The sequence below is a fragment of the Bos indicus x Bos taurus genome, chromosome 1, assembly GCF_003369695.1.
Source record: "Bos indicus x Bos taurus breed Angus x Brahman F1 hybrid chromosome 1, Bos_hybrid_MaternalHap_v2.0, whole genome shotgun sequence".
In the NCBI taxonomy this organism is placed as follows: Eukaryota; Metazoa; Chordata; class Mammalia; order Artiodactyla; family Bovidae; genus Bos; species Bos indicus x Bos taurus.
In genome coordinates, this window is record NC_040076.1 from 106450729 (window position 1) to 106474764 (window position 24036).

Consider the following 24036-nt stretch of genomic DNA (forward strand, 5'->3'; position numbering starts at 1 on the left):
ATGCCACACTTGAGGCCAAACAAAACAAACAAACAAAAAACCCAACATAGTAAACTATTTAGAGGATGCAATGTGATGTTTTAATGTGTATGCACCTGTGAAACTGCCGCCACAATCAAGATAAGAAACGTTAAACTGTCTTGTCTTCTCAGTCACCTCCAATCTGTGACAGGCTCTCTCTGAGTCTTCATTTTTTATGACATTGACATATTTTTAACTTTTATTTTTGGTTTAACTTTAGACTCACAGTTAAAAGTTTTAACTTACAGTTAGAAGTCTACATTTTTAGACTTTTAAAAATGTAGTTTAAAAAATGTCTATATATCATCCCTTGCCCAGCTTTGTCTCCTAATGTTAACATGTTTGCATGACTGTGGTACAAATGATTGAAACCATGAAGTTAACATGGGTATTAACTGTTACCTAACTGGAGAATCCCAGGGACGGGGGAGCCTGGTGGGCTGCCGTCTATGGGGTCGCACAGAGTCGGACACGACTAAAGTGACTTAGCAGTAGCAGTAGCAAAGACCTTTATTCAAATTTCACCATTCTTCCCACAGCTGTTCTCTTTTAGTCCCAGGATCCCACATTGCTTTCAGTCTGCCTTCTCTAACCATTTCTCAGTCTTTCCTCATAACCTTGACTTTCGAAAAGTATGCTATGCTATGCTAAGTCACTTCAGTTGTGTCCGACTCTGTGTGACCCCATAGATGGCAGCCACCAGGCTCCCCCATCCCTGGGATTCTCCAGGCAAGAACACTGGAGTGGGTTGCCATTTCCTTCTCTAATGCATGAAAGTGAAAAGTGAAAGTGAAGTCGCTCAGTCGTGTCCGACTCTTCGTGACCCCATGGACTGCAGCCTATCAGGCTCCTCCATCTATGGGATTTTCCAGGCAAGAGTACTGGAGTGGGGTGCTATTGCCTTCTCCGTCGAAAAGTACAGTAGAGTTATTATGGATATTGTCTCTCAGTTTGAGTTTATCTGATGTTTTCTCTTTGGGGCAAGATTAACATAGAATGATTCTGTGCCCTTCTCAGTGGACTGCAACCATCATGTTGCTGTCTCACTACTGTGATGTTAATTTTGATCACTTGGTTAATGAGGCCCCCACTAGATTTCTCTACTGTAAATTGACTTTCAGATTGGGAAAATACCCTGTTTCTCATCATATTGCCACTTGAATTTTAGCAGACACTGAGGACTTTTGCCAGTAGCAATTATTCCTGTGGTCGTTTGCCAAATGGTGATTTTCTGTTTCCATTATTTCTTCTCCATTTATGAATTAGAATTCTCCTGTATTGAAGAGCTATTGCTTCTCTCCTATTTATTTAATTATTCAGGTATTCATTTTTATCAGTATGGATATATCTAAAATATACAAAGAACTCACACAACTCAATGTTGAAAATAAAAAACTTGATTTAAAAAATGGGTGGAGAATTTATTTAAACATTTTATTACAGAGAAGACATACAGGTGGCCAACAGGAAAAGATGCTCAACATCACTAATCATCAGAGAAATGCAAATCAAAAAAAATGAGATACCACCCTCACACTTGTCAGAATAGCTATGATAAAAAAAGATAACAAATAACAAGTATTGGCAAGGACACCGAGAAAAGGGAACTCTTGTGCTCTGTTGGTAGGAATGTGAATTGTGCAGCCTCTATGGAAAAAAGTATGGAGAATCTTCAAAAAATTAAAAAGAGAACTACCATATGATCCAGCAGTTCCAGTCCTGGGTATTATCAGTAGAAAATGAAAGCACCCCTATGTTGATTGCAGTAGTATTACAATGGTCAAGACATGCAGGTAATCTAAGTGCCTATCAATAGATGAATGGATGAGGAAAATATGGCACACATGCCATGTACACTCAGTTATAGAAAAGAATGGAATTTTAGCATTTGCAAAAACATGGTTGAAACTAGAGGATACTATGCTAAGTGAAATAAGTCAGAGAATGACAACTGCTGTATGACTTCACTTACATGTGGAACCTAAAAAACCAAACAAGTGAACAAGCATAATAAAAAAGAAACAGAGAACAAATAGGTAGAGGTGAGAGGGACAGGGAAGAGAAAAGAAATAGGTGAGAGGGATGTATGAGTTACAAACTTCCAGTTGCAAAATAAGTGAGCCACAGGTATGAAATGTAAATTGTGGGGAATAGAGTCAATAAGTATGTAAAAAAGTAAAGTGAAAAATATTTGCTGAGGAAATATTTTGAAAATAAAGTTATAATAATGTTTGAGAAAATTTGAAGTATTTTGGAATATTGCAATCAGAACTAGGAATTGTTTCAGTAGGTTATGTTTTTGCCTGTGATAACTATCTTGTTAATTGCAAATAATTCTTCATAATCTAGGATCACTAGACTTGTAAAGATAACCCCATTAGCCATTTCTGACTTACTTAGTGGAACATTCTTCAGCTGAATAATTTTAAGTCAGAGAAAGCTTCCCAGTTTTATGAAACACAGATCCTTGTCTTGTTGGAAATGTCACCAAATAAATTATTGTTGGTAACCTGGCCACTGACCTGGCACTACTTACTTTTGTCCGTGCTACAACTGAACTGAGTAAACTTTGTGAATAAGAATTCAGAAGTTGTGAGTGAATATGAAACTTATAACTGCCTAATAACCACTAGGAGCCAGAAGTATTGAACGGTAGTTAAGCAGAATTCTCACCATCCATGTGAGTTTTGTGGTTTTGAACGCTACAAAATTTTTGTTGAAAAGATTATCATTCTAAATGCACACAGCAGATTATAAACGCACAACTCATTTTGGTTGCTATCAAATGGGTGCAGAATGAAAAGTATAGAGTCTCTTCAATGCCAGAATCTCTTGTAGAGAAAGAATGTTTTATTATTCGTTTTAGGAAAATAACTTGACTCTGTGAGTAGGGAAGTCAGGAGCTTATCTAATAAGAAATGTCTAAGCTACACAGGAACGTGAATAGATTGTTTTGCTCCATTGGGAGGGGAGTCAGCGGAGAGGGTCTGTGAAACGACGGGGGCAGTGCTGAACAGTGGCCGTCTGCTGAAGCCGTCACGAGCCGGGCCCCATCTCTGCCAACATTGTCTCACTATAACAAACATCTTCTTGTTTAAGAATAATAGATCTCCCACTGTTCATTGACAGGTGGTAGAGGTTGGGACTTTTGTTTTCAACACAATATAACTGGTAATTTTGACAAGGACATATCAACTCCATAGCATCTTTAATTCTGTTCTTCCATGGTTCCTTTGTAATATACTTCATGCAGAAAGTTCTTCCCTTGATCCTGGATAACAATGACAGGAGACCTGATTTCTTTGGTCACTGTTGGGGAACACAGCAAAGTCCTGAGGCTTCTTTAAATTGCAGAATACAGTCTCATTTCAGAAATTAGTCCCACTGTCTAAGCTTCTAACTTTGCTGAAGCCACAGGTACTGCCTCCCCCTCAGGTAAGGAAGTAAGACCTGCTACAAGAGGGTTGCTGACTCCTGGGGAAGGTACAAGGTTGGCCATTTCTGAATTGCTTCCTTTCTGCTTCCCCCACCCCCACACTCCCATTACCTCAGTCGCTGTCTCTAGTCAGGACATTTTTAAAAAATGGAACTACATTAAAAAATTTTTTTTTTTTGCTTGCACTGGGTCTTTGTTACTGCACACGGGCTTTCTCTAGTTGCAGCATGCGGGAGCTACTCTTTAGTCAGTGTACGTGGGCTTCTCATTGTGCTTGCTTCTCTTATTGCAGAGCAAGGTCTAGGCATGTGGGCTTCAGTAGTTGTGGCACATGGACTTAGTTGCCCTGAGGCCTGTGGGATCTTCCCAAACCTTGTCCCCTGCATTGGAAGGTGAATTCTTAACCACTGGACCACCAGGGAAGCCCCTTGAATGCTTTTTTATTCCCAGATAAAATGACCTCAAAACTGTTAGGTAAGTTCTCTTGGTTCATCGCCCTTGATTCACCACCACTGTAATCATGGCACCAGTTGTGGCTGTGCTTTCTTTGATGTCCTAGATATGAACAACCACAGGTGCCTTATAATTTGGAAAACCTCACATTCTCTATACTATATAATTCCATGAGGTCAACGTGCTGGGAGACAGAAGAGGGGTATTTAAACTTGGTAGCTATTGAAACCCCAAATCAGAATGTGTTTAGCTTGCTTACAGGGCACCTTCCTGTGACTGAGGCCTCCTGTTTTGTTTCTTGAGACAGAGAATATCTAAGTCAGGAGTCTGACCTGAGCACCAAAGTTTGTCATAAAATTCATGCTTTATTGCCTCCTCTTTGTGTCACCTGTTAATAACTGCAAAACATTTCTCATCTTTTATCCTTTCCCTATATTCTATCAAAAGGAGATTGTTGCAAGTATATAAGCATAGACCCAAAGCAGCTGAACTTTCTCCCTCCCTACCATTTTTGGGGGTAGCTGAGCACTTTATCATCTCAGATTTAAACCTTTTTTAATTGGAGGATAATTGCTTTATAATATTGTGTTGGTTTCTGCCACACATCAACATGAATCAACCAAAGGTATAATATGTACCCCCCTCCTGAACCTCCCTCCCATTTCCCTCCCCATCCCACCCCTCTAGATTGTCCAGAGCACTGGGTTGAGCTTCCTGTGTCACACAGCAAATTCCCACTTGCCATCTGTTTTACACATGGTAATGTATAGGTTTCCACGCTACTCTCTCAGTCTGTTCCATCCCCACTTCCCCCACTGTGTCCACAAGTCTCTTCTCTATGTCTGTCTCAACTGCTGCCCTGCAAACAGGTTCATCAGTACCATCTTTCTAATTCCATATGTATGCATTGATATATAACATTTATCTTTCTCTGACTTACTTCACCTTGTATAATAGGCTCTAGGTCCATCCACCTCATTAGGACTGACACAAATGTATTCTTTTTTTATAGCTGAGTAATACTCTATTGTATACATGTACCACAATTTCTGTATCCCTTCATCTGTTGATGGACATCCAGGTTGCTTCCATGTCCTAAGCACCTCAGATTTTTAAGCTTATGGATTTTGAGCATGTACTTCTGCATCTGAGAGTTATCTTTCTGTCCATCCTTTCCAGGCAAACATTGTCTTCTGTAGCATGCATGGATCACAGTCCACAAACCCCAGTATATCAAGTGGACTGTGATGCTGAGGCTGCCACTGTTTTTGTAGGCTCTTCTATCTCTCTGATCATGCTGGTTATAGAAATCTTTGGTCAAGTTGGGAATCCATGGGCCTCTAAGCCAGTCTCCTTGTAGAAACAGAAATAGCCCTTCCTTTTAGGCGTCATAGCTTCCTTCCACTAGGACCTGATTAATCTTTATTTGGGGGCTTCTTTTTACTTCTCCCAAACATTCAGCCTCTCTGTCAAATGTTATTTACCTCAGTGGATTGAGGCTTTTGGAAAACAAAAGCCAGATAAGTCTAGGGAGAGATTACTTCTGATTTCTTGCTACATACATAATTCTTTAGGTAAGGAAGGGAAGGGGGAAAACATAAGTGGAAAAAATTAGAGCTTAAAGCATTAGTCAGCCATATTCATTCATTCTAGAGGCAATTACACTTTAAATTTAGAAAAAGACTATTTTTTTTTTAAGAGCAATTTTAGGTTCACAGCAAAATCAAAGGGCAGGTAGAGATATCCCATATATTATTTCCTGCCCCATGCCATGCATAGTCTCCCCCATTATCAACATCCTCTACTAAAGTGGTAGATTTGTTACAAGTGATGGATTTACATGGACACATCATTATCACCCAAAGTCCATTGTTAACATCACCCTTACACTTTTTTTTTTTTTTCAAAAAAGAGAATAGTTTTATAGAAGTATGTTATATTTATTGCCATGGAAAAATATTCACAACATATTGTTTCAACAGCAAGTTAAAAACTGTGTATCAGAATGATTCCAACGTTGAAAGAGAAAATTCAACTATGTGCATGCTGCTGCTGCTAAGTAGCTTCAGTCGTGTCCGACTCTGTGTGACCCCATAGACAGCAGCCCACCAGGCTTCCCCGTCCCTGGGATTCTCCAGGCAAGAATACTAGAGTGGGTTGCCATTTCCTTCTCCAATGCAGGAAACTGAAAACTGAAAGTGAAGTCGCTCAGTCGTGTCCGACTCTTAGTGATCCCACGGACTGCAGCCCACTAGGCTCCTCCGTCCTTGGGATTTTCCAGGCAAGAGTACTGGAGTGGGGTGCCATTGCCTTCTCTGAACTATGTGCATCAGTTCAGTTCAGTTCAGTCACTCAGTCATGTCCGATTCTTTGCGGCCCCATGAATCACAGCACGCCAGGCCTCCCTGTCCATCACCAACTCCCGGAGTTCACTTAGACTCATGTCCATCAAGTCAGTGATGCCACCCAGCCTTCTCATCCTCTGTCGTCCCCTTCTCCTCCTGCCCCTAATCCCTCCCAGCATCAGAGTCTTTTCCAATGAGTCAACTCTTCCCATGAGGTGGCCAAAGTACTGCAGTTTCAGCTTTAGCATCATTCCTTCCAAAGAAATCCCAGGGCTGATCTCCTTTAGAATGGACTGGTTGGATCTCCTTGCAGTCCAAGGACTCTCAAGAGTCTTCTCCAACACCACAGTTCAAAAGCATCAATTCTTCAGTGCTCAGCCTTCTTCACAGTCCAACTCTCACATCCATACATGACCACAGGAAAAACCATAGCCTTGACTAGACGGACCTTTATTGGCAAAGTAATGTCTCTGCTTTTCAATATGCTATCTAAGTTGGTCATAACTTTCCTTCCAAGGAGTAAACGTCTTTTAATTTCATGGCTGCAGTCGCCATCTGCAGTGATTTTGGAGCCCCCCAAAATAAAGTCTGACACTGTTTCCACTGTTTCCCCAACTATTTCCCATGAAGTGATGGGACCAGATGTCATGATCTTCATTTTCTGAATGCTGAGCTTTAAGCCAACTTTTTCACTCTCCTCTTTCACTTTCATCAAGAGGCTTTTTAGTTCCTCTTCACTTTCTGCCATAAGGGTGGTGTTATCTGCATATCTGAGGTTATTGATATTTCTCCCGGCAATCTTGATTCCAGCTTGTGTTTCTTCCAGTCCAGCGTTTCTCATGATATACTCTATAAATGGATATATGTCACCGTGTAACAGCGGATAGCTTGAATAGCACTGGAATTCACACAATGTAAGTAACCCTTTCAGTAGTTAAACTGGTGAAGACATCTGAGATTGACTCAGGACTCACTGATACTAAATTTTGTTTAATATTTTTTTGTAATTTACTGTAAAAGAGCCTAAGATCTGAAAGTACTAGCAATACACAGTATACTGATGTCCACATCTTTATTTACTACAGTAAATAACTTCTAACTACATTTTAGAGGGTAGTGTGATGAGAGTGTATCTTGAGATATAGCTGGATAGTTTCTTAAGAGAAAGGACTGAACTGTTTGTTTTGTAATTCTAGGGGTTAAGAACGTGAAATAGGAATTTGGCGGAGAAATTAAATTGGAAATCAGGAATTCTGTGCAATAGTCATCTCCAGACAACAATTTCGTATCGTGGAGACGCGGCGGAGGCGAGACGCAGAGAAGTAGTAGTAGTAGGGCGATATGGAGGGAAATGGTCCTAAATGAGTCTTAAGGTCCCCCTACCCCTCAGAGTTAGTTCTCTTTAAGTACAAGAGAATTCTCAGTCATCAGAAGCCCTCTCCTACGCGGAAACAAGTATTCTGATGGGTTTGTCTCTCCAGACGCTGTAAACAAAAGCAAAGACGGGCTCAGGCGAGGATGGCGCTCGCTCACTGGGGTGCTTGTGCGCCCAGGACGCCTCAGGGTGCTGGGAACCAATGAAGTCACAACGGAAGACGCTGCGCTTTAAAGTCTAGAATTAGGACATGCCGACTTGGCTCCACGTTAAAATAAAAAATAGAAGTAGTTCTACTAATCTTTTGTAGAAATCATAGGCCTCCGCCAGGCCCCGCCTCTCCCGGGACGCCATCCAGAAGCCCCAACAGGGACTCCAGGTCAGACTCACGGCAGCCAGAAGCGCCCCAGGCAGCTGAAGCAAAGCCTGCGGCGCGCCTCAGCAACGCCAGAGCTGCACCCCCTCCTAGTGCGCAGGCGCAGAAAGCTCACCGCTGGCCTCGAGCCGAGCCCTAGCGACCGTGCCCGGACTTCAGCCCCAACTGTGGGCAGTTTACTTTCGAACCGCGGCCCCGCGCTCTTTCTCATTGGCTGAGGCTACGCAGTTGAAGGTTGCCGGGAGACTGCGCCTGCGTCGTGAGGCGCCCGAGCTCCGCCTCTTCTGAGCACCTGAAGGCCTCAGGGCCGAGGAGGGCGGGGACGCCAAGCAGCCCTTAGCATCCGTCCGGAGGCTGTGCAGCTCTGTTGCTGCTGGTGGAGTTGCCTGGTTTCCCGTCCTCACGGTGAGTTTAAGGAACATTTCTTCTGTCAGAAAAGGCGGCTCTGGGTCCTTCCTCTTTGCTTGTAGCCCAGGCTGGTGTACTGTGTGTGTTTGAGGCTTGGTAATTCCGAGGGCTGGCTTGGGTCCTGCGTCTCTTCCCTGTTGTCCTAGGTGAAGAGTTGGGGGAACCTTGTTTTCCCTCCCGCCAGGATGGAGCTGCATTTCCGCGAGAGAGAAGGCCCTCTGTGGTGGGGTGGGGAAAGGGGCCGTACTCCGCCGAGCTGGGTGAGACCACTCGGGGGTCGGAGTGGATGGAGGACCGCGGGGCGCGTTGGGGGAGAGGCCCGGAAGGATTTGTCTGAAACCTTCTAGAAAGTGAAGGTGAAGGGCCCTGGTGTTTGAGCCCCTTCTCTGGCAGACGTTCTCACCGGAATTAACAGGGTAGGTGTAGTTACACCCATCTTACAGATGTGAAACGGCAGTTGTGAGAGGCCCTAGGTAAAACACCTCCAGGGATTCTCAACATTTACGTGGCAGAACTGAGAGATTAACAGACGTACTGATGGGAATAACTGAAATCAAGACTTGTGATCTTTAACTGGCGTAACCTTTCATTCCTATGAGTGCTTCTTGCCTTGCATTTAACTCTCAGCAGTCCAACAGGACCATGAAGGTTTACACCGTCATCACCATTGTTAGCTAATGTTTTCTAGACACTTGACGCTATAAAAAGAGGGCCTTTGTGACAGTTTATTTGGTCACAGATTTGTTGGGATTTTCAAGTTACAGTAATACCTCTCCTGCTACTCCACAGCTATTGATATTTGTCACTACTTTAAAACACACACACACACAATGAGGCTCAGGGAAGGTAAGTATCAAAGATAGTTATATTTCCTATCATGTACTTAACGTTTTTTTGAGAATTTGAATCTAGAACATTAAGATAAAATAATTTTATTTCAGAATAAGGATAAAAGAATCCGAAAAAGTTAAAGAAGATATATATTCAGTCTCCAAACCAGAAAGTCAACTAAGTGGTAAGTTCTGGGAGATTAAGTGAATACCAAAGAGATTTTCAGTAAATTTTTAAACTGTAAGGTGATTTAAATTTTTGAATCTTTTCTTTAAAAAAAGAGTGTATGTTGGTGGTATGTAAAATTCAAACCATGTAGAAGGATCTTGAAATGAAAAGTAAACAACTCTCTTATCTGACCTGTACCTTAAAGTTAGTCACTGTTAACTCTTGTTTACCCTGCTACTGGAAATTTTACAAGAATATGTGCATCTTAATACAGACACACACGTTTAACACTTAGAGATCTGCAAGTTGAATTTATTAAGTTGTTGGGGTACCTTTTTACCATGCATTTACATATCGTTGCTGCATTCCTTTTTTTTTTTAAGGTTTTTTTTCAGTGTGGACCTTTTTTATAAACTCTTGATTGAATTTGTTATAATATTGCTTCTGTCTTACGTTTTGGGTTTTGGCTTCAGTGCATGTGGGATCTTAGCTCCTGGACCAAGGATCGAAACCAGCATCCCCTGTATTGGAAAGCAAAGTCTTAATCCCTGGACTGTCAGGGAAGGCCCTGCATTCCTTTTTTATTTATTTTCATTTTTAATTGGAGGATAATTGCTTTATAATGTTGTGTTGGTTTCTGCCATATAACAGTGTGAATGAGCCGTAAGTATGTGTATAAATACACATACACACTCCCTCTTCATCCTCTCTTTCCCCCACTGCATTTCTTTTTAATCACCAAGTAGCTATCATTTGGGGCTTCCCTGATGGCTCAGCAGTGGGGGCGGGGGAGGCGGTGGTGGTTGGGTGGGTGGGGGGAGGTGGAGAAAAAAGAGAGAAATCTGCCTGTAATGTAGGAGACACTGTTCAATCCTTGAGTCAGGAAGATCCCCTGGAGAAGGAAGTTGCAACCTGTTCCAGTATTCTTGCCTGGCAAATCGCGTGGACAGAGAAGCCTGGCGGGCTACAGTCCCTGGGGTGGCAAAGGAGTTGGACACAATTTAGTGACTAAACAACAATAACAATAGCTATCCCTTAAAGTAAGGGCCCATAGTTTAGCTACTCTGGCAAGATGAAATTTTGATCTTAGTTGATGTTAGTTTTAACGTTGCTTTTTTCCCCACCAAATGTGTATTTTCACTTTGAAAAATATTTTTTAAAAAGGCAAAGAAAATCTTAACTCCTCATATCAGTTCCTTGTTAAATTGCATTAATGGGCTTCCCCTAGTGGCTTAAATGGTGAAGAATCTGCTTATAATGCAGGAGACCTGGGTTTGATCCCTGGATCGGGAAGATCTCTTGAAGAAGGGAATGGCTACCCATTCCAGGATTCTTGCTTGGAGAATTCTGTGGACAGAGGAGCCTGGTCTTTTTTTAGTTTGAGGGAACAGGTTGATGTCAAAATGCAGGAAAACATACAAATGGGCAGAGTTAAAATCAGATCTGACCATAGAATTTTTTTTGTTTGTTTTGAGTTAGGTGAGCCTTCATTATTTTTGTACATTTATTCTTTTTTTTTAAATCAGGGCCACAAAGATGTGAGACCCAGACTGGGTGGTGGCACTTCTTGAATTTTCCCAGACTTACAGCTGACTCACTGTCTTAAGTACTAGAGCAAGTCATATAACTCTATAATGTAGCAGATTTCTCTTCAGAGGTGGTAAACTGTAATGAATGTTTTATAACCATTCATATTTAGAGATGAAAGACAATAATGCATTAGGGAATTAAGGCTTTTAAAAAATAGTTTACACAGGAGAATGATATTTTTGGTATGCCCAGTTCTCCATCATCTGCTGTCAGTGCTGACCATACATAATAAGCTGGTTAGACACTGTGGAGACTCCATAGAAAATCAACTTGCTGGAGAAAGACTGCATGAAAACTTTAGAAGTTCAATAATGTGTTTGTTTTTACACTTAAGCACAAGAAATCTGAGAAATAATTTATAAGTAGATGATTTAGCTTCAGGTTTATTTCTGAAAAGATTTCTTTTTTATATTCATATTTCTTGGTGACTTTTAAAAGGGAAGCAGGAAATCTTGAACTAAGTTATCAGTTTGTCCTTTGTCTCTTAGTCCCCGCTGGAGGAAAATAACATTTTACACGGGTCATTTTTTTTGCTTTTTAAAATTATAGAATAATAGAAATTGATTTAAAAATTACTTTGGCAGGGGTGAGCCTGGCTGGATAATAGGCAAGACACTTAAACATTTTTAAAATTTTTTTTATTTTTTTAAAACTTACATATAATTTACCATTTTAACCATTTTTAAGTGTATAGTCAGTGGCATTAAGTACATTTCACATTGTTGTGCAGCCATCACTATCTGTCTCCAGAACATTTTCATCTTCCCAAAGTGAAGCTGCACTCATTAAATGATAACTCTCCAACTCTCCTCCCTCTAGCCCCTGGCAACCACCATTTTATTATGTCTTTGTAGACAGTGCTTATTGGCTTTTATATTCTGTGCATTTTTCATGTCTAACGTGATCATACATTTTTTTCTCCACTGACCTAATTGAGTAATTTTCTGTTACTGAGTTAACTTTACATTTCCAGAAAGAACTGTATTTGGTTCTGTACTGTATTCTTTTAATGTGATCAGGATTTGTTTTTGCTAATATTGTGTTCAGGATTTTACATTAGTATCCATTTTTGTAATTGTTCTATTTTTAGTTTTGAATTGTCTTTGTTAGGTTTTGCAATTGTGTTATATACTATCCTCAAAACAGTTTGCAAACTTGCCATCTTGTATTCTCCAGCAGTAGTACAAGTAATTGTTTCTTAACCACTTGGGTGAACCCACCAGAGAAGCTTTCTCCCTTTCCCACCTTTTTTTTTTCCAGAGCCTTTTTTTTCCCCCAGAGTAGCACTTTCCCAGCTTGTGAATTTCTCTCATGGTTTTCTTTATCTTCTCTGGTCAATTTTGGTATTGGAACTGACAGTAGAGAATAGTTAATTTCTTGTAGACTTTCAAATAGCTATTCTCTATAATTTTGGCTTTTCCCATTTTTGGCTTATTTCCTTTTTTTAATGCTAAACTTAGTACATTTGTTGTTTCTTTCTTAACCCTCTTGTTTGCATTGCATTGCACGCTTAGTCGCTCAGTCATGTCCAATTGTTTTTCGACTCGATGGACAGTAGCCTGCCAGGCTCATCTGTCCTTGAGATTCTCCAGGCAAGAATACTAGAATGGGTTGCCATTTCCTACTCCAGGACATCTTCCCTACCCACGGATCGAACCCCGGTGTCCTGCATTGCAGGCACATTCTTTACCATCTGAGCCACCAGGGAAGCCCCTTATTGCTGCATAACCAATCCCACATTTTAGCAGCTTAAAACAAAAGTTAAAACAGTTCCCTTGGGTCAGGAATCTCGGAGCAGTTTAGCTGTCCACTTCTGGCCCATGGTCTCTCGTGATGTTGCAGTCATTGCCAGATTTTACTGGACCTGAAGTATCTGCTCATTATGTAGTTGCTTCAGTCTTCATGTTCTTGGGGGTTGTTAGACTAAGGGTCTTAGTTTCTTGCCACAGCGGTGGACCTTGGTCTGCTTGCAACGTGGCATCTTACTTCCCTTGGTGAGAGTGATATAAGAGAGCTGGAGAGAGCCAGAGCATTCCAGACTGAAGGCTGGTATTACAAAATCTTAAAGTTACATCTGCTGTATTGTTTGTTAAAAGGGAGTCACTAAGTCCAGCCACACTCAAGAGAAGGGAATTACAAAAGGATGTGACAACTGGGAGGTAGAGGTCTGTCTTGGAGGCTTCCTGTCAGAGATAGCTAAAGGTTTGTTTATTTAAAGAGCCAGGCCTCGGGTTTATCAATTCTTACAGTTTTCTGTTTTCTAATTCACAGTTTTCTTCACGAGTTAGAATTGTTCTTTTCTTTTGCTTTTCCTAGGTTCATTTTCTGTTTTTTCCCCTTTTTAAAAAAGATGAATCCTTTTTATATTACTTGTTTAGTTTATTAATGAATGAATAAATTGTATCTTGGCTGGGTAGAGAATTCTGAGGTCATATCCTTTTTCTTCCTGACCCCTGTGGGTATTGACTGCTACATTGTCTTTTATCATTTCTAGTTGCTTTGGAGGTGTTCTGTTTATCTACTGCTGTGTAACAAATAGAAGGTTGGATGCCTGATGTCCAAGATGACTTTTTCACTCACGGGTCTGGCACCTTGCTGCTCCTCCACTTGGCCTCATCAGCAGAGCAGGATAGAATTTTTACATAGCAAAGAGGCAGCAATCTGCTAGGCTCCCTAAGGGTTATATCCAGAACTGTCATCGTGTCACTAGTACTGTATCCTGTTGGTCAGAGCAGTCACATGTCTTGCCCAGATCTTTTTGAGGGGAGAATAGATTTCATCTCTTGAGAGAATACCAACAAAGTCACATCTCAGAATAACATACCTGAGAAATAACTTTTGTGGCCATCTTTAGAAATTATAGTCTCCCAGAGAATTTTGAGATCATTATGTTTTTATTTTCCTTTTTTTAGAGTGTATTTTCTGACTAGATGCATGTGGGATTGTCTTTATTTCTTTAAAATTTTAATATTTTAAATTACCTGTTAATTTGTTGAAAGTAAAAGAGAATTTAGGTTTATAATGGAAAGCAGCAGCCTCCTGCCCTCATGTTCCCGAGTCTTGATTCCTGCTCTCCAGAAGCAATTATTTCATTCCATTTAAATATTTCTTTTGGAATTGCTTCTATATTTCTAAATAATTGGCTTTTGATGTGATTTCTTGATTTTTCATTTTTAGGTATGTATTGACTTCTTATAAGGGAAGATTAAGATAAGTTCTTAAACACTGTTTCCTTCCCTATTTCCTCCCCCCAATATAACTTTTTCATTTTCTTAATTTGAGCTGTTATAACAAACCTACCTTAAACAACAATCATTGATTTCTTAAACAACAATCATTGATTTCTTGCAGTTTTGTAGGCTAGGAAGTCCAGGATCAGGATGCTGGCACAGTCAGGTTCTGGCCAAAGCTCTCTTCCTGGTTTGCAGATGGCCATCTTCCTGCTGTGCTTTCACATGGCAGAGAGCAGAGAAAGAGAGGGAGCAAGCTCTGTATCTCTTCCTTTAAGGGGCTCATCTCATTCATGAGGGCTCAACTCTCAAGACCTAATTACCTCTGCCTCATTTATACTATCACATTAAGGGTTAGGATTTTAACATATGAATTTTCAGGAGACACATTCAATCCATAACAGTCATACTTTTTGGTAAAATCAGTATTAATATTTATAATGTTATGATTAATGGGACAACTGAGTTATATAGTGTGCTGTAATATTTTGTCTTTTCATGATTCCATCATTTTCTCCTACATTTAGTTTTCTCATTACCTCTCAGTATGTTCAGACACATGAAATATTGTCTGTTCCATTAATTTACTTAAAGACATTTCTTCTGGATTTCTGTCTTCTTCCTCTAGACTTTTTCTCTAGGCTTGCTGCACAGTTGTCCAGGATTCCATTTCACAGTTACCCTGGTGAGAATTCTTATTTTTCTTGTCTTCCTGCAGTAGTTTTTTTTTTTTTTAAGAAATGGCAAGTAGTGGGTGTTTCAAAACCCAGGTAGTGGGTTTTGAGACCTCTTGTGTCAAAGTATCTTTAGACTACTTTCAAAATTTACTTTTTCTGGGTGTAGAATTTTAGGTTGGAAGCCATGTTTTCCTATTAAAGAATTGCTTCATTGTCTTCTAGTTTCCAGTGTTGTTGTTACACACAACATAGCTAAATCCAAGATACTCAACCCAGAAAATACTTATTGGAAAAGTTTTTTGCTCCTTTTCCCCCCATCAAGAGTCTAGGCTGGTTATGGAAAACTTCTGGTACATAAAATTTCATACTAGTTTCTGGAAGAACTAGCTCCTAAGCATGATAGCCACTTTAATCTTCTGTTTCTCAGGCAGCACCCAGAGTTAGGAAGTTCCTGACCTTGCATATTAATAGTTATTTTCAATCAGGCTTACTTCTGTTAGCCAGTCTTCACTTCTCATGAATGTGTTGGCTAAAATCAGTTTTTCATAACAGCTAGAAGAAGGTAATCTGAGAGTAGATTTGATTTCTGTATCTTTATCTACACATTTCTGATTAAATTTTATTAAAAATATATGCTATTAGTTGTTCAGTCACTAAGTCATGTCTGACTCTCTGCGACCCCATGGACTGTAGCACGCCAGGCTCCTCCTCTGTCTTCCACTATCTCCTGGAGTTTGCTCAAATTCATGTCTTTTGAGTTGGTATTGTTATCTAACCATCTCATCCTCTTTCGACCCCTTTTTCTTTTGCCTTCAGTCTTTCCCAGCATCAGGGTCTTTTCCAATGAGTTGGCTCTTCGCTTCAGGTGGCCAAAGTATTAGAGCTTCAGTTTCAGAATCAATCCTTCCGATGAGTATTCAGGGTTGATATCCTTTAGGATTGATGGGCTTGATCTCCTTGTAATTCAAGGGACTGTCAAGAATCTTCTCCAGCACCATGATTTGAAAGCATCCATTCTTCAGCACTCAGCCTTCTTTATGGTCCAATTCTCATATCCATACATGACTACTGAAAAAACCATAGCTTTGACTGTATAGACCTTTGTTGGTAAAGTGATGTCTCTGCTTTATAATATGCGGTCTAGGGTTGTCTTGAGCTTCCCAGGTGGCTCAGTGGTAAAGAATCTACCTGCCAGTGCAGAAGACTTGGATTTGATCCCTGGGTCGGGAAGATCCCCTGGAGGAGAGCATGGCAACCTACTCCAGTATTCTTGCCTGGATAATCCCATGGACAGAGGAGGGCTACAGTCCATGGGGTCGTAAAGAATCAGACGTGACTGAGCACGCATGCTTGCAGTAGGTTTGTCATAACTTTCCTTCCAAGGAACAAGTGTCTTTCAATTTCATGGCTGCAGTCCCCATCCACAGTGATTTTGGAGCCCAAGAAAATAAAATATGTCACTCCTTCCATGTTTTCCCCTTCTGTTTGACCGGATGCCATGATCTTGGTTTTGTTAATGTTGAGTTCCAAGCCAGCTTTTTCATGCTTCTTTTTCACCCTCATCAAGAGGCTTTATAGTATCTCTTCACTTTATGCCATTACCATGGTATGATCTGCATATCTGAAGTTGTTGATATTTCTCCTGGCAATCTTGATTTCAGCTTGTGCTTCATCCATTCCGGCATTTTGCATGATTTACTCTGCATATAAATTAAATAAGCAGGGTGACAATATATAGCCTGAAGATACTCCTTTCCCAATTTGGAACCAGTCAGTTCCATGTCTGGTTCTAACTGTTGCTTCTTGACCTGCATACAGGTTTCTCAGGAGACAGGTAAGGTGGTCTGGTATTCCCATCTCTCTAAGAATTTTCCAGTTTGTTGTGATCTACAAAGTCAAAGGCTTTAGCATAGTCCGTGAAGCAGAATTAGATGTTTTTCTGGAATTCTCTTGCTTTTTCTATTATCCAGTGGATGTTGACAATGATCTCTGGTTCCTCTGCCTTTTCTAAACCCAGCCTGTACATCTGGAAGTTCTCAGTTCATGTACTGTTGAAGCCTAGCTTGAAGGATTTTGGGGCATTACTGTGCTAGCATGTGAAATGAACACAATCATATGGTAGTTCGAACATTCTTTGGCATTGCCCTTCTTTGGGATTGGAATGAAAACTGACCTTTTCCAGTCCTGTGGCCACTGCTGAGTTTTCTAAATTTGCTGACATTTTGAGTGTGGCACTTTAACAGCATCATTTTTTAGAATTTTAAGTAGCTCAGCTGGGGTTCCAACACCTCCACTAGCTTTCTTTATAGTGATGCAGTGATGCTTTTAGAAAGCATCACTTAGAGGCCCACTTGACTTCACACTCTAAAGATGTCTGGCTCTAGGTGAGTGACCACATCATTGTGGTTATCTGGGTCATTAAGGGATTTTTTGTATAGTTCTGTGTATTCGTGCCATCTCTTCTTAATCTTTCTGCTTCTGTTCAGTCCATACTATTTCTGTCCTTTATTGTGTCTATCCTTGCATGAAATGTTCTCTTTGATATCTCTCATTTTCTTGAAGAGATCTCCAGTCTTTGTCATTGTATTGTTTTCCTCTGTTCTTTGCGTTGTTCTCTTAAAGGCCGCCTTCTCTCTCCTCGCTCTTCTCTGGCACTCTGCATTCAGTTGGGTATATCGCTCCCTTTCTCCTTTACCTTTCACTTTTCTTCTTTCCTCAGCTATTTGTAAAGTCTCCTTAGGCAGCCACTTTGCCTTTTTGCATTTCTTTTTCAGTGACTTCCATCCATAGTTCTTTAGGCACTCTGTCTACCAGATCTAATTCTATCTTTTCGTCACCTCCAGGGACTACGCTGTAGCTCAAATGGTAAAGAATCTGCCTGTGAGGAAGGAGACCAGGGTTCGACCTGGGTTGGGAAGTTCCTCTGGTGAAGGGAATTGGAATCCACTCCAGTATTGTTGCCTGGAGAATTCCATCGACAGAGAAGCCTGGCGGGCTACAGTCTGTGGGATCACAGAGTTGGACACAACAGTGACTAACACACATTCGTCACCTCCACTGTATAATCATAAGGAGTTTAATTTAGGTCATACTTGAATGGCTAGTGGTTTTCTTCAATTTAAGCCTGAATTTTACAAAAAAGCAGCTGATGATCTGAGCCAGTGAGCTCCAGGTCTTGTTTTTGCTGACTGTGTAGAGCTTTTCCCATTTAGTGATGTCCATGTGTAGAGTTGTCTCTTGGGTTGTTGGAAGAGGGTGTTTGCTATGACCAACATGGTCTCCTGACAAAACTGTTAGCCTTTGCCCTGCTTCATTTTGTACTCTAAGGCCAAACTTGCCTGTTACTCCAGATATCTCTTGACTTTGTCTAAAAATTTTTACATTCCAGGCCCTATGATGAAAAGGACATCTTTTTTTTGCGTTAGTTCTAGAAAGTGTTGTAGATGTTCTATATTTGCTGTATTAGACCAGGATATCTAATGCTTACATTTTGTGTAAGTTCAAGAGATGATATTTTCTTTACAATATGGTTATTTTGAATATCCTTCTAAAAAAAGTTGAACTTTTGGGATCCTTAAATGGGTTCCCAGGGAAAATGTTTTCTAACTTTTTAACAAGTATAGGATTTTGGAGGGAAGCTTTGGAGGGAAATACTGTGTTCAGTTTTAGGGTTACTTTTTGATACTTGCATTAAATAACTCTAATATTAAATCTAAATTGAATATATGTCCATTGTTCAAATTTTATTCCTTTGCAAAATATTATTCTGTTTATTTCTTCATTATGAATTCTGACATCACTTAAACTGAAAAAATGTTTTGTTTTTCTTGGGTGGTTTTTCGATTTCAGAGCTCTGTTAGGTACAAGATGATCATAAAGGCTTCCCAACATGTAGGCACTTGAATTTACCTGCAGTGAATGTCACCTTCTGTTCTGTTGCCCAGTTTTGTTTTCTGGAATGCTTCACAGTTCAGGCTGATTAGTCTCACACATCCTGGCTCATTGTAGTTCTTAATGCTGTTAGTCTGAATGGTGTGTTTTCTGTTTTCAGATGTATACCTGATAGAACTTTTCCTAAGCAGAAATTTTGCTGTTTTAAAATAAAAACCCTAAAACTAAGGTCTGACATTTTATCAGCATTGGTCTCTTAAGGGGCAGTGTTTATTCAACCAGTGTTGAGTGAATGCCTGTTGTGTCAGGTTCTGCACTTAGACACAGTGTCTGCACTTACTGCAGGCATATATTCTAATGTATAGAAAAATGTTACAAAATCCTTTATTATTGTTTTTTTGGCTATGCCACACACCTTGCACGATCTTAGTTCCCCAACCAGGTGTCAAACATGGGCCTTGGCAGTGAAAGCACCAAGTCCTAACCACTGGGCCACCAGGGAATATCCCCACAAGTCTTTTAAATAAAGTCCATCTAAGAGCTAGAAAGTAGAAGTGTAGTGTTCAGTGAGATTAATAGGGGACCACATCTGGGGAAGGAGGTGGGACTCAAGTTCAGGCTTGAAAGAGTTTGGTTTTGCACATGGTGAAGAGGGGGCGCATAGAGCTATAAAGACTGAAGAGGTTTTTATGTTTATTAAAAGTACAATTAGTTATTTGTAGATGTTGTTTATTGAAACTCCTAACAGTTTTTATAGAGGATGATTTTACAAGAATGGCACTTGGAAGGCTTGTTGGAAATAACCAGTAATAGCTTGCAAAGAAGTGAAGTTACTTGTGTCAGAGAGGATCTCTGAACTGTTGCTGGATTTCTTTCCTAAAGGAAAGATAACTAATGGCATTCTTTAGCACTATGCTCTGCTGCTGTTGCTGCTGCTGCTAAGTCACTTCAATCGTGTCGGACTCTGTGCGACCCCATAGACGGCAGCCCACCAGGCTCCCCCGTCCCACCAGGCTCCTCCACCCATGGGATTTTCCAGGCAAGAGTACTGGAGTGGGGTGCCATTGCCTTCTCTAGTGGTCAGTAATTCATAATTACCACTATCAACACTTCATCTTTCAAACTTTATTGCCAGGACTAATTCAGAAATGTTTTCCCTTTCTGAATCTTCAAATTAACATTACTTTAGAATATTACACTGTGCTGATTCAGGGCTTTAAGCACATACATTAGAATTCCAATTCAAGAACCTGAGAAATTTATAGAACAGTTAGAAATTTAGTAACTTACTTTAGAAACTGTGGTTGAGTCAACTGGGAATATGAATTGAAGAATGTAATTTTGCTAAGAATCAACTTGTTATTTAATATTTAGTTCTGTCTATTCATTACTTGTGTATAGTTTTGATTTTAGCATCTTAGAATGTAAAAAGTTGCTCAGACTATTTAGTCATTAGGTAGACTTCCAACAGAACACCCCAAAGTGACCTCTTAAAGGTTATCAATAATCAGTATTAGGAATTAAATTATATAGAAAATCATTTTTGAAATCTTAGTAAATATCCTCTTGTAAATGACAAGTATGATATATTGTTTATAGGTTAACACTTAAAACTTTATATAATGTATGCAAATATGTCTGTTATATGTAGAATTAAAATACTTTTTTTTCTCAACAGGAAATGCACAATTTTGAGGATGAATTAACATGTCCCATTTGTTACAGTATTTTTGAAGATCCTCGTGTACTACCGTGCTCTCATACATTTTGTAGAAATTGTTTGGAAAATGTGCTACAGGCAACTGGTAACTTTTATATATGGAGACCTTTACGCATTCCACTCAAGTGCCCTAACTGCAGAAGTATTATTGAAATTGCTCCAAGTGGTATTGAATCTTTACCTGTTAATTTTGCATTAAGGGCTATTATTGAAAAGTACCAGCAAGAAGACCATCCGGATATCATCACCTGCCCTGAGCATTATAGGCAGCCCTTAAATGTTTACTGTCTCCTGGATAAAAAATTGGTTTGTGGTCATTGCCTTACCATAGGTCAACATCACGGTCATCCTATAGACGACCTTCAGAGTGCCTATATGAAAGAAAAGGACACACCTCAGAAACTGCTTGAACAGTTAACTGACACACACTGGACAGATCTTACTTGTCTTATTGAGAAGCTAGAAGAACAAAAATCTCATTCAGAGAAAATGGTCCAAGGTGATAAGGAAGTTGTTCTCCAGTATTTTAAGGAGCTTAGTGATACATTAGAACAGAAAAAAAAAATTTTCCTAACAGCTCTTTGTGATGTTGGCAATCTGATTAATCAAGAATATACTCCACAAATTGAAAGAATGAAAGAAATAAGAGAGCAGCAGCTTGAATTAGTGACACTGACAACATCTTTACAAGAAGAGGCTCCACTTAAATTTCTTGAAAAAGTTGACGACGTCCGCCAACGTGTGCACATCTTGAAACAAAGACCACTTCCTAACGTCCAACCTGTTGAAATTTATCCTCGAGTAAGCCAAGTATTGAAAGAAGATTGGAGCAGAACAGAAATTGGACAAATTAAGAAACTTCTTATTCCTGAAATGAAGATCTCTTCAAAAAGGATTCCCTGTGCCTGGCCTGATAAAGAGGAAAAAGTTGAATTTTTTAAGATTCTAAACATTGTTATAGTTACACTAATTTCAGTAATACTGATGCTGATCCTCTTTTTTAACCAACACATCATAACCTTTTTAAATGAAATCACTTCAATATGTTTTTCTGAAGTCTCTCTCTCTGTTTACCAAAGTTTATCTAAGAATGTGCATAATTTAAAGAATATACTATGTCACACTGTATATTTACTGAAGGAATTCATGTGGAAAATAATTTCTCATTGAACATTCTAATCTGGATTATTTAAGGTTTATTCTGTACAGCAGAGGCTAATGACCATCACTAAATAGAGGAATATAGGGGTAACTTGGATAAATAAAATAGCAGGCTAAAGTTTGTTAGAATTGCAACAGAATAATCCCTCTTATGTTTCTGTTGAATAGAAACTGTGTCATCAGAAGTTAGAAATGAGACAATGTCTGATTTTCTGAAAACCAGAACAAACTCTAGTGATAACTTAAGTATTAATACATTATCCCATTTTTATTGGTTTGTAAGGTTGACTGTTTTAACGTTCTTATACCAGTAGTGTTTTAGCATTATGTACTGCAGTGGTTGGCTTTGCAGTTCTTTGTGTATACATAGTTTTTAATTAAAAGATGTCAAAATACTTTTGAATGGGCAAATAAAGATGGTGAGAAGAGGTTTTATATTCAAGTAGCTAAGTCAAAGTGATAGGGGATTGCTGATGTTAAAGATATGTTTGATCAAATGTACCTGATCCACACATTAGTGTGTTTAAGAGCCTACAGTTTCTGTAATGTTCATTACTAATAAAACTGTTGCTTAAGTGTTGTTAGGGACAAAATAGTAACATTTCCTAGCACTTACTGTCCTATGATTCATGTAAATTTATTTTAGGATTGTATTGATATTTGACTTTTGTGTAGTCTTTGTAGTAAAATCAGTTCTTGGGAAATATTGATACATCCCACCCTCATTATGTTTGGATGGCATCATGTTAACTGTATGTCTTTAAAATTGTCTTAAAATTTTCAAGTCTTTTATGCTAATGCCAGTTCAGTTCAGTCGCTCAGTTGTGTCTGACTCTGCGACCCCATGAACCACAGCACACCAGGCCTCCCTGTCCATCACCAATTCCCAGAGTCCACCCAAACCCATGTCCATTGAGTTGGTGATGCCATCCAACCATCTCAACCTTTGTTGTCCCCTTCTCCTCCTGCCCTTAATCTTTCCCAGCACCAGGGTCTTTTCAAATAAGTCAGCTCTTCGCATCAAGTGGCCAAAGTACTGGAGTTTCAGTTTCAACCTCAGTCCTTCCAATGAACACCCAGGACGGATCTTTAGGATGGACTGGTTGGATCTCCTTGCAGTCCAAGGGACTCCCAAGAGTCTTCTCCAACACAGTTCAAAAGCATCAGTTCTTCAGCGCTCAGCTTTCTTTATAGTCCAACTCTCACATCCACACATGACGCTAATGCCAAAGCACCAATAATTTGATGTTACTTTCTTGAATTGTAAGGGGAGTCTGCCTAGCTACCTAAGTCAAATCCCTTTGATGTAGTTCCGTTTTTTAACAAGGACTGAATTGTGGTCCTGGTAGGACTTATTGACACTTTTGTCCATCCAACCCTAAGTACAAGCTCACTTCCCAAAATTCCAAGTAGATAGCATGTTTAGGAGCTGCATGCTCATGGTCCTACAGAGGTGGCTGTAATCAGGCACCAGTTCTAGAATACTCTTAAGACCTTATCTGCTGAGAAAAAGTCTAAAGATGGCTGGCTGTACTCAGTTCATGATCAGAATAGCACAACTAAATGTTGTGTGAGCAAAGAACATTTGGAGGTAAGATGTGTATACAGCTACACACCAACTTAAGCCTGGAGTTGCAGACTTGATTAAAGTTAGAACACAAAAATGCCACATGTTTTGGAATACATATAATTTTAATCTCACATTTCTGAAATAAGTATTAATCCTTGCTTTTTTGTATATTAGCAAACAGATACAAAATTGCCAAAGCCATATATTTAGTACGAGAGACCCATATGTATTTTTTAAGAGTTCACCTGTTGCGTTACCTTTAAAGAATTTAAACCAAGATTTTTACTAGGGTTTCTAACATGTCTATGAATCACAGCTAAAAATGGAAACATTTTAGGTTTGACATTCATTTTTTTTTATAACTTGCCAGTTTTTAATAAACAATACTTTTAACCTTATGTAGTCTGCATGAATAATCCAATATACAAGTAACTCATACATGCTCTTCCCTTTTGTATTTTTGAGGGTGAGATTGTAAAATTTGAAGTATATAATCTTGAATCTTCATTTCTAAGTTTTTATGTATAACAAAAGTTTACATTGTAATAAACTCATTTGGATCTTTGCATTGAGTGGTTAATAAGGTGCTGAAACTCAGGAGTGGTTGATGTGGAATTTTCATATGGGCTATGGGCATTATCTACTTTAACTTTTTAAAAGCACTACACTTTTCTATTGGTTATGAAAACATAAAAAATAATAAATCCATCTCTGTTCTCACCAATGAAAAGACTTTGATTATACTGATACTTTTTTCTAGTTACCTTTCCTTTGTATAATCTTA

General features: G+C 39.5%; 1 protein-coding gene across 2 annotated transcripts; it reads left to right on the forward strand.

Moving 5' to 3' along the window:
• The first annotated feature begins 7084 nt into the window (after positions 1-7084).
• Positions 7085-23993, forward strand: TRIM59 (tripartite motif containing 59). Of its 2 annotated transcripts, XM_027542450.1 has the most exons (4): positions 7085-8411; positions 9356-9429; positions 14862-14918; positions 20480-22407. In XM_027542450.1, the coding sequence occupies exon 4, from the start codon at positions 20483-20485 to the stop codon at positions 21689-21691; it is 1209 nt and encodes a 402-aa protein (XP_027398251.1). In that variant the 5' UTR covers positions 7085-8411; positions 9356-9429; positions 14862-14918; positions 20480-20482; the 3' UTR covers positions 21692-22407. The 2 variants fall into 2 exon arrangements, with proteins under 2 accessions (XP_027398251.1, XP_027398244.1); XM_027542443.1 differs by lacking the exon at positions 14862-14918 and having other exon boundaries at positions 7262-8411; positions 20480-23993.
• The last annotated feature ends 43 nt before the right edge of the window (positions 23994-24036 follow it).